Genomic DNA, 16,001 nt, shown 5'->3' with positions numbered 1-16,001 from the left:
ATCAACATCATACTTGTCACTCCTGCTTTGACAGAGAGTGAAGATGTATCTTAAGCCAGCATTTCCACAAAGCCCTGGAGAACTCTTCATTGGCTTATCAGGGAGGGCACAGAAATACATTTTATATAGTTACCACTCAGACAACATTGGCAAAAAACTCCCACCATATTCTAGTGTTTGGTTTTAAATCAGCCCCATTTTAGACCCCAGTATGATGTTTCAAAGGAAGAAAAAGCCAAATCAAAAACAAAATCCCAACCCTACCAGATAATACCCACTAAACAAACCTAAAGTACATCAAATTGACAGAACTATAGAGCGGAACAGAAGCTTTGAAGAAAAAACAGCGGCGATAAATATTCTTAAGTGTGTACTTAACAACAGCCATGGTTTTATGCTATTAAAAAATATAGTACACACCACAGTGACAAGCAAGGTTATTCCATCCACCCCCATGCTAACTTGCTGCCCCACTAACTTAATTCAAGCACACAACGAAAGGCAACTTGTCTGAAACAAAGCAGGATGATATTTTTATATTTTGCTGTCACCACCCCTGTCCTACACCTGTCCCCTTCAAGAGGTGGTGGCAAACTCTCCACTGTAAGAGTGATGTGGCAGACACTACATACAGTGGTGGATCAGGAGTAAGTTTTGCTCAGCCCTTGCCAAGGCATCAGAGGAACAATTACCTCACTTTCCTGTAGGACTTCTCACATCCCACTTTCCCCAGTCCCAGGGCAGTACTGCCAAACCACAGCTCGCAGCCCCTGTGATGACCCGTAGTCCCTGGCTGCTTCAGGACCCCTGGACCATGGCTATTCTGGCAGCAGCAGGCAGTGAGTGGTCAGTCTGACATTCAGGTTTTTTTCCAGATATGTCATAGAAAGGCCAATACTAGCTCTGTAACACACACATCTGGCACTTCAGCACCAGAGAAGGCTGCCTAGCCCCCATTCATGACGCACTGAGTCTCCCCCTCTCCAGACAAACCTTAAGAGCCTGAGCATGGCTTCTATTCTACCACAGCAGAGACCACAAGAAGTGACTCAGCAGAGCACGGCTACCACCAGCCTCTCTCACTCCTTCCCTACTTCTGTGAAATCCCAGAGTTTTCCTGAGAGGCTTTCCAAGTCTCTGCTGCTCCCACTGATCTCTGTTGAAATGAAAAAGGTCAACATTAACTATTTTCCTTCTTTGCTCATCTTGACAGAAACACTCATCTAAGTGTATTTCTCTCTCAATCATAAACCACAATTAACACCTACCTCAGTGCCAAAGAAAAAGCCCCACCTGCACCCACGCTCTGGGGAACTTCCCTATAACAGCTTCTACAAAGAGTTCTGTTTTCAATAAAGAATTATGCAGTACACCAAGAATTAAATACATAGTGACAGCACGGAACTAACTGCAGTGCCACACTTGGCCTTTCCAAGTAGCACTAGTTATTCATTTCCATACCTAACTCAACACCAGGCATTTTAAGACTTTGCTCAACGGCCATGGAATTTCCAGCTCACCACAGATCCTGCCTCTTTCACCACAGAAATCTGGCCACGGCTCCCACAGGCTACATGAAACTTCAACTCTACCCCTGCTTTCATCCTACCTTCCACTTTCTTGGGAAAGCTCTTCCTTTATTACTACAAGTATCCAGATCCTCGGGAAATTATTAAATTCTGGAGAAAGAGGAGAAACTAACTGTTTGAAAAGATCAGTTCATAAACCCCCTAATAACCATCACAGAGAGAGGCTCTTGTATCAGCATCTTTGTTGGATACACTAGGGCAGTTTGATTCTCATATAAATCTCATTAGCAATGCCATCAACTTTCTTCTAATGGGCCATTCATCTTTGTAGGGTATGCTTTCAAGGAGCCAGCCCAATTCCTTGAATAGTCTCACAAGCCATGTGGAAGACTTACCCTTCCAAAGCTCGGGAAGTACCTATAAACACATAGCAAAGGCTGTGCAAAACAAAATAACCCCAGTAAAGCTCAGGAAAAGATCCTAATTCCCACATACATATGCCAGAAAAAGCTTGTGTGTGGGATGTTACTAACCTTTGAATTCAGTCAGACTCTCTAAGAGGGCTCTAACACGCAGAGCATGACTATGATGTATTCTCCTTTGAGGCTGGTTCAGTTCATTTAGAAAGTGATTTGAAAGAGCTAATGTGCTATTTATGTACATTATAAAAAACGATCCATATGGAGTTAGACTTTGCAAACTGTTCACTCAGGTCCGTTCCACTCCCTCTGAAGACATTTCACAATCCATTCAATACCCAATAGAGGAAGCCAGGATTACTGTTTTAAAAGCAGCTCTGAGGGTAATTTACATGTTTTAAAAGCTGACATCTTCTAGACTCAGAGCCAAATAAATGTTTGGGGCAACACAGAGACTCTCTCACACACATGTTTACAAAGTGACATTCACCTGCAGCATCCAAAACACCGACATTGAAAATAAAGGTTAGAAGAGAATCCTAGGCACAATCTTCCTTCTTATGAAAGGAGATGAAAAGAACGTAATTTTACTGTGATTCAGAAGGAGGAAAATATCTACGTGACTGGCTTGTGAAAGACCACTTAGCAGGACATGGCTAAGACTGCAAACAGTGTAAAACAATCCCAAGATTATTACGGCATTTTAAATCCTGCCAGCACATGGGACTGTGCTGAGGGGTTTCTTCCTTGAAAGGAGTTTAACCAACTAAAGCGACAATGACTCTTGCAAAACAACAGCAAATATGTAAATTGCTGCCACAGTGATTTCATTATCTTTAGATCAGGAGATTTTAGAGAGTTACGTTGTCATATTACTGCCATATTCTCATGCTCCTCTTCCTTTGCTTCAGTATAAAATACAGAATTAGGGAAACATTTTTCTTTAACAGAGGTATCTTACCTAGAAGCTTCACACAAGCTTCATAGTTTGAAATACCAGCTAGAACAGGATGCTAGCCCTCTCCTGTTACAGTTCTTTTTAATAAGAATTCTCCTATTTGCAGTACTATCTGACGAAGCACAAAGCAGGATGAAATTGAGAAGCTGTGAACCACCTGGAGAAGAGGATGCACCGGCTTGTCACCGAGAGACCTCAGATTTGAAATGACTGTCCATTAAAATACTTTTGTTTCCCAGGTTCATTTCAGTGGCTGTTTGCAGTTAAGTGCTGATCTGGGATGCTCAACTGTAAACAGAACATGTGCAAGTCTGAACTATTTGATTGCACCTATTCTAAGAACCAGTTTGCATATGCCTTGTTTACACAAAATTACCAAAAACCAGAACACCAGCAACACTTTCATTGAACCACTACACGTTAGGAATTTTCTCTTAAGAATTCCTATGCCTGAAGAAAACTTCAGTGCTTGCCTTAATAGTCCATAAAGAAAGACATTAGCAGCAAACATGTGCCAGCCTTTGACTTTGTCTGTAGGTCTTCCCAGTGCTAAAACAGTTTCATTATGACTTGTCTCATTAGATAGTGTCTGAGGGAGCCATGGTAGAAGGAAATAGATAGTAATTATACAGCTGAATGGACACCACAGAAGGAGGCAAAGCCACCCAATTGCCAGGCTTGTTGACAGTCAACACCCCTTTACGCATGGTGGGCAGGCAGCCAGCCCAAGGTACACCACGTTACACAAGCCATCAACCAATTAAAAAGAAGATCAATAAATAAATAGCCATTGGCACATTTCCCACACCAACAGCCTACCCTTACGAGTTTGGGCTACGCCTCAACCTGAGCATGAAAAGCAAACACGTTTTTGGTCTACCCACCAGGTGGAAACAAAATTTGCTTTCTGTGTCTCGTCCTTTTCTCCTCCCACACAACCAGGATTTTGAGCATTTAAGAGTCCATAGTTCTTATGCCCTCGAGAGAGGAAAGGCCTTAAATTGCTCAAGAGCGATTCCTTTAGCAAGTGCACAAACTGGCTCTGCAGGGAGTCCAGTCCTGCTTAGTCAAAATGCTGGTGGCTTCTGTATATGGCCTTAAGGGAGATGGAAGATTAAAACCATGTGGGAAGACTTCCCAAGGCTCTCTGAAGTGGCACAAAGCAGAAAAACGGGGTACAGCTATAATGTTGTATTTCAGAGAGAAGGGGAAGAACATCCTTTTCGACAGTGCTAAGATCACCTCTGCAAGGTGTTTTAGCCTCCCCATTCTGTTTTAAAAGATCCACAATTCAAAGAGTAGCTTCTACTTGTACATTAATATAGTCTCATATGCTAGGAGGTTCTTGAAACAGGACAGTAAGTGGTAACAATGTGCTTAAAGTCATCTTTCATTTATCCTCCTATCCTAATCACACAGTATATACTGTGTGAATATATATAGCAGAACCAAATACTGTCTGTCCATCTTTGCTCCCTCAGCTAAGGCAGAGCCCCCAGTGAATTTCTTCCTTATTTCTCCCAAACTGTCAAGATGTCCTTGAGCAACATGAAAATTACATATCTGGGACATTTAAAGGAGGGAGGAAAACCACCACAGTCGCACATACACAACAAAAGACAGCCCAAGGAATTAAACCCGCTTTTAAATGACTAAAGGGAGGGAAGGGACTACCAATCACATCTTAAGAGTTGCTGAATATTCCAAGAACAGGCTTCTAATAGACTGCTCTCTCAAGACTGCTTGAGTTTTTTATGATTAAAAATGCACAAGGACAAGAAAAAAGGAGCTGTACGATGCTGAAGAGCAAAACACACGAGACAGAAGTGGATGCAGAGTATTAATTAGGCCATTAAGATTCTTAAATGTTTTACTGTCCAATAAAATATGTATTTCATAAAAACTAAGTGCCATGCAGGCAGAATGCATGCATGCATTTTATTGAGCTGTTCTGAAGAAACTGAAGAGGTGAATTAATAGCAAAAACCATTTGTGGCCAAGAGTGAATAGATATTAGGAAAATTGTGTCTGGACTATGAAAACAAAGAATATACTATTGCATAAAAATTGTCACTTGCCTTTACCTAAGTGATTTACCTGCTCTATAAGCATCTCATCAATCTGCTTTGATCAGTGAACTGATACAGGGAGACTTCTGAATGCTTGAAAACACTATTCAGTGATTAATACTGAATTACTGACTGAAGTGAATGCGTTAAGACCACACAATAATTTGTACTCACAATTAGTCAATTAACCAAGTCTGGAAGTACCTTAAAAGATACTTTTTCATAGCCGACATTCAGGAGACATCGTTCAGTGGGCTCTTCAGGCATTTGCTCCCCCTCTCCTAGACATACGCAATTGTAAGACAACAAAGCCCTTAACTACACTATAGAATATACACTGTAGGCTAAGTCTACACACTATAGACTAATACACTATATACTAAAATCTACAGTGTATTTTGCTTTCACACTTTTCTTTCTTTGAAGTACGAATTCTGAAGTGGATTCCTACCCATGAACCTGCAACCTCAGGAAACTCCTAGACGCATGGGGACTAAGGCAAAATCACATAAAACAAAGCTGGTGTTAGGTATGGCTACATGCAAGAGAAGCTTCTGTGCTTTGAGCTGCTTTTAAGGAAAAGGAGAGGAAATAATCTGTACTAAAAGCAAATGAGATAATTCCTCTGCCTTTTCATTAATGTTGCCAGCTCAAAAGCACATGACTTTTCTTTTTTTTAAACCACATTTCCACTTGGTTTGGGAAGGGAAAGTTGGCTCATCCACATCTAACCAGCAGTAAGGTGAAGTCTGGTCTGCTAAGTATTTTGGGTTATGTTGCCCCATGGCAGAACACCCAGTCGCTGCCTGCTCAGACATTAGAGCAAGAAGGACCTCAAAGTAAATTAGCATGTCAGAAAAACTGATATGGACCCGAGTGCCAGTAGAGATCCAGCCTGAATAAGACTGGAACTCAGCTGGAGCTGTCAACTCTCAAGCAGTGGTTTAACAAGCACCTAACCAGTTTGTGTCACCTCTGCTACCCACAGGATCAGAGTGCAACCCCCCAGGCACTCAGCTGAACACACTCGCCAAACTCCACTCTCTGCAGCTGCTACAAACACTTCTGTCGATAGCACACACTAATTACTACACATGGGCCAGTAGCAGGCCTTCATTTGCATGGCATAAGTAGCAAATTCAAGTAGTTTCCTGTTCTTTACCAACATCCTGTTGCCACATCTACTCCTCCAGGAAACTGCAACACCGAGCAAGAGAATTTAGCATCCCACAGAAGAGCTCTGACGCCAAAGGGCTATGGCAGCAGTTACTAGGAGCTTGCTTACAAAGAAAACAATCCCATTAATCTGGTTGTCATTTATGCTTTCAGTTATTCGGTGCAAGGCTGTGTGTCCCATTTTCTGTAAAGGAAACAGAAAAAAGAAAAAAAGGCAAAAAAGCATTCTTTTGATTTGTTGCCAGAAGTCAAAACAGACACTGCGCAGTGAGGATGCTCACACAGCTGGCACCAGAATATCTGAGATATGAATTACTATAGATCTCATCATTTTTATTCCTGTTTTCATAAAAGCAAAGACTCGCGCGTTCACTCATCCCCAAGATTTATATAAACACACATCAGTACCAACTGGAAGAATCCCACAGTCAGCTAAGCATACATGTCATGATTGAGAGTTTGTTAACACAAGGAAGTTACACCAGAGCAACTTGAATCTACATTTAAGCCTTTACAGCTGAGACCCTGCACAAGAATGTTCAAGACAAGTGTGGCATGTTCTGGTTAAATTAATCTTTTCATAATCAACACATCAGCTAAAATGAGCCAAGCTTGATTTAAAAGAATACATAAGAGAGCACACACTGAGTTTTGCATAGTGTTAGTTTATATTCACAACCTGACCTACAGCACAGCTATTTTTGAATCAACAAATTGAGCTGTATTTTCACATGAGAGAAACTTTCCTTAAACATTTAATATAACCTGTGACAAATTGAGCTTAGCCAAAACTTATTACTTGACATAAAGTCCATAATTAAAACCTAGTAATTCTTTATCACTATCTCGCTGTGCAACAAAAAAAACCTGTTCTCAAAGACAGCCTGAAATCAAATAAGGACACAAGAAAAATATAAGATGAAGCACTGAGACAGCAAATCTTTAAAAGAGTTCCTAAGTGAGAGTAAAACCACCATCCACAAGTTGCAGCAAAGCAAATGATGCACTTCAAAGAACAAAAAAAGAAATAGTTGCAAATGCAGATTATGCAATATTTAAGAAGTAAAATTATCAGAGTCAACATACATATGCAGCATTTCAGAAACAACTAGTTCTGTAGTCGTGGTTATGTGGTCACAGCATTTCCTTAGTATGTGCATGTACGGCTTGCAGTTCCCTCTGAGATGTAAGGATACCACACTCATACACACCATGATGGCATCACCCTAACCACAACAATGGAGGCCGAGTGGTTAGCAAGCTGATCAAAACACTGCAACATGCTGGGTAAATCTTCATTCTTCTAGATTATATTCTTTATTAGAATTCTGGATTAGATTCTTTATTAGTCCCTCAAGTTACTGGCTAACAGACTGTATGATCACCTCCCTTACAGAAGGAAGTGAAAAAGACTGTTGGATTTAGCTCTCCATTTTCTGCTTGGTTATGAAATCCTAACTGCAAAAACATCCCTACTACTCAAACGCTGAAGTGAATTTGTGTACCCACAATGCAGAAAGATTAACACACACACAAGAATCTGTGGGATCAGCATCTGGATATGTGCTCAGACTATTGGGCTATTTATTTTTGTCAGGTTTATTAAGTACCTAGGAAAATCCCACTATAAATAAAGCAGCATGCTCTTAATAAAACTTCCCATGCATGGTAAGTTTTCAATTTATAATGGGGCTTATATACATATTTCTTTTATTTTAGTTCCATGTTTTAATCTATTTCATACATCAATTTATTTACTTCTCTTGTATTTTATGTTCAAACTAAAAAGCGCCTTCTTTATTTCTTCCCTTTCCTAAATGCTGAAAGAACTACAGGTTAAAAACTTATTTTTACACCTAGAAATCTCATACTGGTAGTATTCATTTACACTGAAAAACACAAACTTCAAGCTCCATTAATATCGCTACTGCAAAAATACAAAAGGGTCACAGAAGCAATAAGCAAATATCCCATGAAATATTCCCAGACAAGCACCATTTTCCAATCTATTGAGTTTCCAGTTCAGAAAGCTCAAGTGCTATTATCAGGTTATGCTCAATCAACATTTGCAGGTTTTAGTCAACAGAACTTTTGTACTTAGGAGCATTGGAAAACCTGACCCACAGCTGCTTAAAATTCAGGTTAGCAAGCTTCACTTTCAACTGCTTCAGTTCTCTTGGTTCAGGGGGATGGGTGGGGGATATAAATAAAATAAATGCTTATTTTAGTTACTGGAAGTCTCTAACTTGTTATTGTCACTTTAAAAATACGGAGTCAGTTTTTAAGATAACAAAGATAATTATTCAATATTAACCTGATCCTATAAACACTATAAATTTGGGGGGGAAATTACTGTCTTCAGCAGGAAAAAGTACTCCAGCTACCCAGTATTCCTGCTCTATCTTACATTTTGGCTTGTAAATCAAATCAACATACTTTAAAATCTAGTGCATCTCCTACCGATAATCTAGAGTTTCTCCTTTCTTTCTACAGAAATACCCAGATATTCATCCACAGATTTCCAGTTTCCACTAGCGCAGCTAAAAAAAGTTCCCAGCCATCTTTAATTTGATTGAAAGCACTTATTTTTGATGTAAGTGCCTCCATCATTTCACCTTCATTTATATTTGTAATGCCTGCTGTAGTGTGGCACTCATTAAACAGATTATGGGGTTTTCAGCTGTATTCTGGGCCCTCTACTCTTCCACCCACTTTATTCCTAAGTGCCATTAACCTCTAGGAAATGCCCTCCTTGTTGGTTATTACTGTTTAATTATACTTCATAGTAATGTCATCACATCAGTGAAATATAATCTTCCATAACAACACAGCTGTGCAAAATGATACTCCCACCCAGCAGTGAAACTCTGGTCAGATTATACATGCACATGATGTCGATGGAGGAAATGATACGGAACTTTTCAAAGGCCCTTGACTTTGAACAGGTCTGTTGTGTAAGGAGGTAGGTGTAGTCTTCCAGAAAGGTCTCAGAAACTTTTCCCCACTCCTCCAGACAAGTTTCCCCAAAAATTTTAGGAATAACTACTCCTAAAGTTAGAAGTTTCATACAGAAAAAGTCAAGTGAGAAGAAACCTCAGAAGCAGAATATCTGAGTCCAAGGTCTACTTTTTAAACAAGCAGTATGAATTACATCTGAAAGATGCTTTTTGGTTTTTTTTTCCTGCTTCCATTCATGACCTCATAATGCACAAGCATCTCCTTTGCTTGTAATATAACAGCACAAGTGACTGCATTGGTCATAAAGAAACAGGACTTGGCACATTTCTGCTATCCTTCACAGGTCGGAGGGGACAGCTATTCAAGCAACTGCTTCTTCAGAGATTACCAAGACCTCCCGTCTAAATCATTCATTGGAATGGCCATTATTTCCTGAAATTTAACATAAACTGTATATTCTGCTGGTACATGGAGGTGGTGTGGCTGTGTTAAACAGGGAAGTAGCGTTACCTTATAATAAAGTTTACAAAAAACAGTGGTTTGTACTGTAAACTGTGTACTACAGCCTATCTTCACTCTGTCCTACTTCTGACAGTATCAGTTGGCTAGCAGTAAGCACACAGGCTCCTCTAACAGAAAAGAAATGGCACCAACCAGCCCTTTGTTTTGCTTACTGGGGAGAGATTTGTGTGTGTGCGTATGCATGTGGAGAGGGTGACTGGAAGGGAACTGTCTGACTTCAAGAGCAGAGATCAGCAGTGGACAGGAGAACAGTAAAGCCTCAATCAAGACTCCGTATACCAAGCTTGAACAGGATTTCTCCTGGTCTGGGTTACAAATCCTTGACTGGCCAGAAGAAGGAAAGTAGTTGTTTACCTGTTAGAAGCAAGGGGGCAAATTCCTTTAGATTGATGCAAAACATTTTCCTACTCTAGAAGTCAGAAAGGGAGGAGCATCAAGTTTATTTATGTAGCTCAAGCAGCGGCCAAGCAAAGAGGATGCCTTATTGTGCAGAGTTCATAACTGTACATTAAACTCCTCCCTTTAAAGTGATGAAGAAGGAAAACTGCCGTTCCCCCTCCAGGAGTAACGAGCAAATGGAAGGGGAGAGAAGTAAGCAACCAAGCTGCTGCTCGAGAGAGTTTTCGAGCACAGTGCTTATGATTAACCAACTGAAGAAACAAAATGACAGGGAGGAGAAAGCTTGCACAGATAAACCCAAAGCCAGAGGGACTGACAAGAGAAATGCCCTGGGCTTCGGGTGGTCTTGTTTTACAAAGCAAGATTAATTAAACAGCCACTAAAGGACATCTCTTTTAGAAAATGAAACATGCTACAAACCAAAACGCCTCAAAGTGAGCAGCTAGGGAGTTATAACTAAATTACAAAGTACAAAATGAAGCAGCCTGCAGAGGAAATGAGTAATTAAAAAACCCTCCCCTGAGCAACAGGCTGTCCAGAGAGGGATAACTCCAGGACCCTGGTGCTCAAGGTAAACAGTACCAAAGCCAAGAACTGCCAGATGAAAACAGATGTTTTATACAAACAACAAAACCCTATTCTCCTGCCTTTACAGCGCCTTTTCACTCAGAGATGGCATGAGACAGCCTGCCTGGTATGACCTGAAGAGATGCATGCAGGAATTACATCACCCACCACTACCTCTATGCCACCCCTGGGGTGAAGCACTGCAGTCGTTAGACAGCGCTCAGCAACCATAAACAATGTTTTCAGAGGAAGAAATAGATCAACGTCAACCCCACTCCTCTTCCTGCAAGGGTTTATCTAAACCACAGCACACCCACCTTGTTCCTAGCACAGAAACCCTAATGCAGCCCACTCCCCTTCCTCAGTGGAGCAAGGACACCTTGGGTGCCTGCTCTCCAGGAGTCCTGGTGAGCAACATCACCTCTGGCCTGGCCCAACTCCCTCTTTGTTCCTGTTGCCCCAGGGAGACACCAGGCACATTCAACTTATCAACCCTAACATAAGCACTCTGGCAAACTGTTCTTCCAGCTTTTTCCACTAGATCTTTTCCAGGGAAGACAAGCCATGGGAGTAGCAAGCTTTAGCCCACTCACAAGTCTTCCTCTGTCATTTATCTTTTGGAAACCCCCTCAAGGGCCACCAGTTGACCATGAGTCTGTCAGCAGGCAGGCATGGAGGATGATGACCATGAGGCACAGTCTTGCTGAACGAGTGCAAGGGGCTCCAGACGCTTTTTCCCCAGATGCTGTTCCCTCAGAGGGAGCAGCCCCAGCCCTGATAAACATCACCCCCTTTTCCGTCACGGATGACAAGCAAGACTGGGAAGGTGAGGCCATCCCCTGTTGACGCTTAGGTGGATCCACATGCTAAGGCGGACACCACTCACGGCCATCTCAGGCCCTCCATCAGGTGAGGATCACTGTGCAGAGAGAGGGTCCCTCACCCTCCATGACCAGCTTCAAGCAAGGAGAGCCTCACCATCCCCTCAGGCTCTCTGTGGTCTGCGGAGGGCCCCAAGACCACCTTCTTCAGAGGCGTTCGCTCACCTTTCCCCAGGCCCTCTGTGGTCAGGGGGGGACCCCTCACTATCCCCTTCATCAGCAGTGGACCCTCACCATCACCTCAGGCACAGCCACGTTCCCCCCGAGGGGCAGACACACCTCTCTGACTGAAGGACCCCCCTCACTACCCCCTTCCTCGGAGGGAGCCCTTCCCCACCCAGCCCCGCGTCCCCTGTCGGGGGCGGATGGGTCCCTCTCCGCCCCCTCAGGCCCTCGGTTCCTCCCCGCAGGCCTCGGGCTCTCCCTTCGAAGCGGGCCCTGCCCCGCGGGCCCCCGCCGCCTCCCCGCGGTGCCGCCGCCCCTGACCCGGCCCGCGTCGGCGGCACTCACTGCGGCGGGAGCTGCAGGGCCGGGCCGCCGCGGCGCTGGAAGGCACCGTCCACGAAGACGCCGTTCTTGCCGAGGCAGCGCAGGTAAAAGTGCGGCTCCTGGAAGCTGAGCTGCAGGTGCCGCCGGGAGATGAAGCTGGAGTGCCCCATGTTGACGTCCACCGAGCCCTGCGAGGAGTTGCGGCCTATGGTGACGGCCGGCTGCCGCATGAGGAACTCGAACTCGCGGCCCTGCAGCCGCGCCAGCACCGGGCCGGCGCAGGCGGCGGCGGCGGCGGGCGGCCCGGCCGGGGGCGGCGGCCCGGGAGGGGGCGCCGCGGCGGGGCTGCAGGGCGCCGAGCGCAGCGCCAGCAGAGCCCGCGCCCCGCTGCTGTCCTCCCCGACTTCGGCCATGTTCCCAGGCAGGGAGCGAGCCAGCGTGCCGGCCTCCGGGGCGGAGCCGGCGGGGCGGGGAAGCGGGGCGGAGCGGCAGAAGAGCCGAGCCCGCTACCGCTGCCTCCTTCCCCTGCGTCCCCGGCAGCAGCGCCAGGCCCGGCCGCCCCGCCGCGATTTGTGGCGTGGGGCAGGAGCTGGCAGCGGCGGAGCCGCGGCGCCTCCTGCAGGCCCCGGCCGCGCTGGGCCCGCTCCTCGGGCAGGTGCTGGGGGCGGCCCGGAGCCCGGCTGCAAAATCGCCTCAGAACCACCCCCCTGTGTTGGCGGGGTGCCCGCACCCCAAACCCGGCCCTGCTTCGGGCTGCCTGCGGGAGCGGGGCGCATCCACACACCGCATCGCCTGCACTGTGTGCTGAGCTGCTGTGTGTGCGGTCCAGCCTAGGATTCGTGTCGCGACACCAGACCCCCTGCACGCTGTCCGGTGGGGATTTAATCGCAACACGATTTTAACAGCCCTGGACTGTTGGCAAAGGGTGGCTGATGGGGGAGAGTCACGGAATCATTAGGGTTGGAAGGGGCCTCTGGAGATTCATCCCAGATACACAAGGGTGTAAGTTTAAAACACCTTAAACCACTTTTATAGGGCCTATGTGTGTATATATATATATATATATATATATGCACACACCTATATATATGTATGTACTCATACAGTGATTTTATACTCCTATAGCTTTATACAGCTTTATACTCATATAAGCTTTATGCTCACACAGTTTAGCTTTATACTGGTAGTTTTTCATTATAAGGGAATGTGTGTAGGTTGTTTAGCTCATATTATTTCTTACTTCAAATTACTTTTTATATTTTTCTATATTATATGTGTTATTATGATGTTATTATGTATTATATTCACTTCTGCGAATGATAAAGATCATGTTCTTTTTCAACAGCAGCACGTATTTGGATTCTCGGTGCTGTTAGAGTATCCAGATTAAACAGGTAAAACGTTTCTGTATAGGCGAGCACATAGTACATTGCAGGATCCTGAATTGTTAAGTAACCAGAAAATGCCATGAATTTCATAATCTTGGGAGAGGGAGCAACCGTAATTGCTTATTGCTTCAGCTCGTGTGGGGAATGCAGCAGCTCGGAGCAAGGCTGCTGAACAGCTTAGAGGAGACGGTGAAAGAAAATCCCATAACCGGTCAAAAGTGCGGAGCAAATTTCGGCTGTGAAGACTGTAATTAAACGAGCTGGAATCAGTCCAGGACCGCAAGGTTAACATCCCTGTTCCTGGAACATCTTCCCTGAGATGTTTAATGACTGCTGAGCAGTCGGGACCTGAGTTAGACATCTCACCCAAGACATCATCTTCAGTAAGAGTGCTCTTTGCCACTACAGTTCAATACCAACCGAGAGGAAGAAAGAAAAGTACCATCTAACACAGCACTGATACCACTTCCTACACAGCAGTGTCTCCTCTCAAGCAAGACTCAGCCAACCCAGGCATGGCGAAAGGTTGTAGTCCGCAGTGCCGGAGAGGGAGGAAAAGCATCCCTGGAAGGGGCATGAGGAGGATGGAGGTGGTCATGAGAAGTGGTTATCCTAGAAGCCTGGAATTAAATTAGAGCTGAAATAGTGCTGGAAGGTGGCGTGAAACGAATAAACATGGTCACAGCACACAGCAGTGGCATAACCTGGTCCCCTGTGGGGAGCTCTTCTGCCCCAAATTGCTCAGCATCAGCAAAAAATCGTGGTCAGAAAGTAAAATCTGGCCATCTGGTAGGTGAGAGCCAGAGACACTTGCTGCCTGACCGGAGAGCTGGCTCAAGCCTTTCGCCTGCTCACACCAGGATGAGAGTGCCGTTAAGTGTGCTTAAAAATGGACCCAAGCTGGTAGGCAGGGGTGTGGGAGCAGGCAAGGTGAGACCTCCTATCAGAGCAGCGTTTGACCTGTCAAAAGAAAAAGGGAAAACAGCACCAGAAAGATTTTAGTCACGTCTAAGGCTTTTCTAAAACCCGAAATTGTGTTGTTGGACCAGAAGGGTCTTAAAAGGGTCAGAAATAGGGTGAGGCTGTTACCAGACGTTGCCAATAAGTGTTTCCTTAGCTGCATGGGAAAATGCATTGCAGGCAGGCAGGCTGGCAAGGCAGGAGCCAACCCCGCATGGGCAGGAGCAGGGTGGTTTCTAACTACAGGGGTTGCAGGCAGCCCTGTGGACCCATGCAGCCGTCTGATGTGGGGCCAAGAGGCATGTTTCTGCCAGGGCTGGGTCCCATTACCTCTCCCACATTGGATACAGGCTACAGATTTCTGCAGCTCCTGTCGGGGAATAACCCCAGGGCTGGCATGTGAGACTGCTACGAAGATAGTGGTGCTGCTCCAAGGCTTCCTGAGCGCCTGGGGCAGACCTGGTGCAGCCTCACTGCTCCAAGGCTGCAGAGCTGGGGATGCTGATGGGCACGTCCACACATGTCCCGGTCACTCTGCAGCCACCGACGCTCCTGCTGCACTAGTCAGTGAGATTATTTTTCTAACAACTCTTTTTGTTTTCTGCCAGGAAATTTCTTCTGAGTGGAAGGTGCTGTTTAAAGCCAGTGCCGCTGCCGAGATAAATCCCAGCTTCATGCAAAATGTGATCAAGGGCTGTACAGAAACAGGATTCCTCCAAGCTGCCTGATGGGTTGTGCTTAGCATCGTGTCTCACCAGCTCTCCCGCCTGCGGCATCCGTTCCCTAAGCTCCTTGTGCTGCAAGGAACAGAGTGCTCTGCTCAGCTCTAATCCACCCCGCAACAGCATCAAACCAAGGGCCCTTCAGACAAGGAAACACTTTGCGCTCCTCCAGTCAGCTAATCCTGCTTAAAGTCAAGCTGGCTGCCCCAGTGTAAATGCCTGATGTAAATGCACTCGAAATTGTTTGAATTAAATTAATCTCATCCCGTATGGCTGGATTGACTTTAAAGTGGTTCATTTTCCTCGGCAGGGTTTTAGATACGTCTGCAGGTGTGGCCGAACTTCCTGACTCTACAAGTTGCCTACCAAAATATTCAGATGGCTTGGAGCTGCCAGCCAGGTACTACGAACTGTGGGGAGCAGCCCCAGGGGGAACTGGGGCAGGGAGGGGAACGACAGCAGAGTTTTTGTGCCGCCCCAGTGATGGGCCCAAGCACTGGTGCATCACTTGGATGTGGGAACAGCACCTTGGCCATCTCCAGCCATCCAAACTAGCCAGCTGTGGGCTTGCTCCAGCCAGGACTGTGCTCAGGCACTAGCATGGCATGACACCATGTACAAGCATGACTGCCTGTGCACATGCAGAAATAATCCCTCCTGGCACGTTGTAGCAACACCTAGAGCCATTTTGAGATGCTGCCCTGCTCTGTTACATGTGTGCAACAGAGCAATCTGAACCAGGAGGAGAAATTAAACATTCAAATCAAGCAGCTGTGAAGGGGACAGCAAGAGCAGAAAGAAGCTGGGGTAGAGTTGGCATTACACAAGAGAGCAGTGCAAAACCTGACTGTCCTTTGTCAAATATTTGTGTGGCAGTGTCATTGCTGACTCTTTCAATACAGCGATATTCAGCAGGAATCTGTTTTCCACTGTCAGTTGTGGGCAAATGAATGTAATGGGTTGT

At 45.3% G+C, this 16,001-nt stretch overlaps 1 protein-coding gene and 1 long non-coding RNA gene across 3 annotated transcripts in view; one reads left to right on the top strand and one right to left on the bottom strand.

Annotated features, from left to right (window-relative positions):
- The window catches only part of FOXK1 (forkhead box K1), a 56,832-nt gene extending 44,351 nt beyond the window's left edge, over positions 1-12,481 (bottom strand). Inside the window, exon 1 of one of the 2 annotated variants that reach the window (XM_065684563.1) lies at positions 11,989-12,481. In XM_065684563.1, coding sequence (XP_065540635.1) covers positions 11,989-12,380 — 392 coding nt within the window. In that variant the 5' untranslated portion in view covers positions 12,381-12,481. The remainder of the gene's footprint in view (positions 1-11,988) is intronic. The other variant, XM_065684564.1, reaches the window with a different exon arrangement.
- On the top strand, positions 11,879-15,315 carry LOC136016866 (uncharacterized). The gene is made up of 3 exons (XR_010613732.1): positions 11,879-12,071; positions 13,313-13,361; positions 14,924-15,315. It is a non-coding gene; the product is annotated as an uncharacterized LOC136016866 (long non-coding RNA).
- The last annotated feature ends 686 nt before the right edge of the window (positions 15,316-16,001 follow it).

Source organism: Lathamus discolor, chromosome 6 (assembly GCF_037157495.1).
Source record: "Lathamus discolor isolate bLatDis1 chromosome 6, bLatDis1.hap1, whole genome shotgun sequence".
Lineage (NCBI taxonomy): Eukaryota > Metazoa > Chordata > Aves > Psittaciformes > Psittacidae > Lathamus > Lathamus discolor.
Note: the sequence above shows the minus strand (reverse complement) of the source record. Positions and strands in the feature narration are given on the sequence as shown.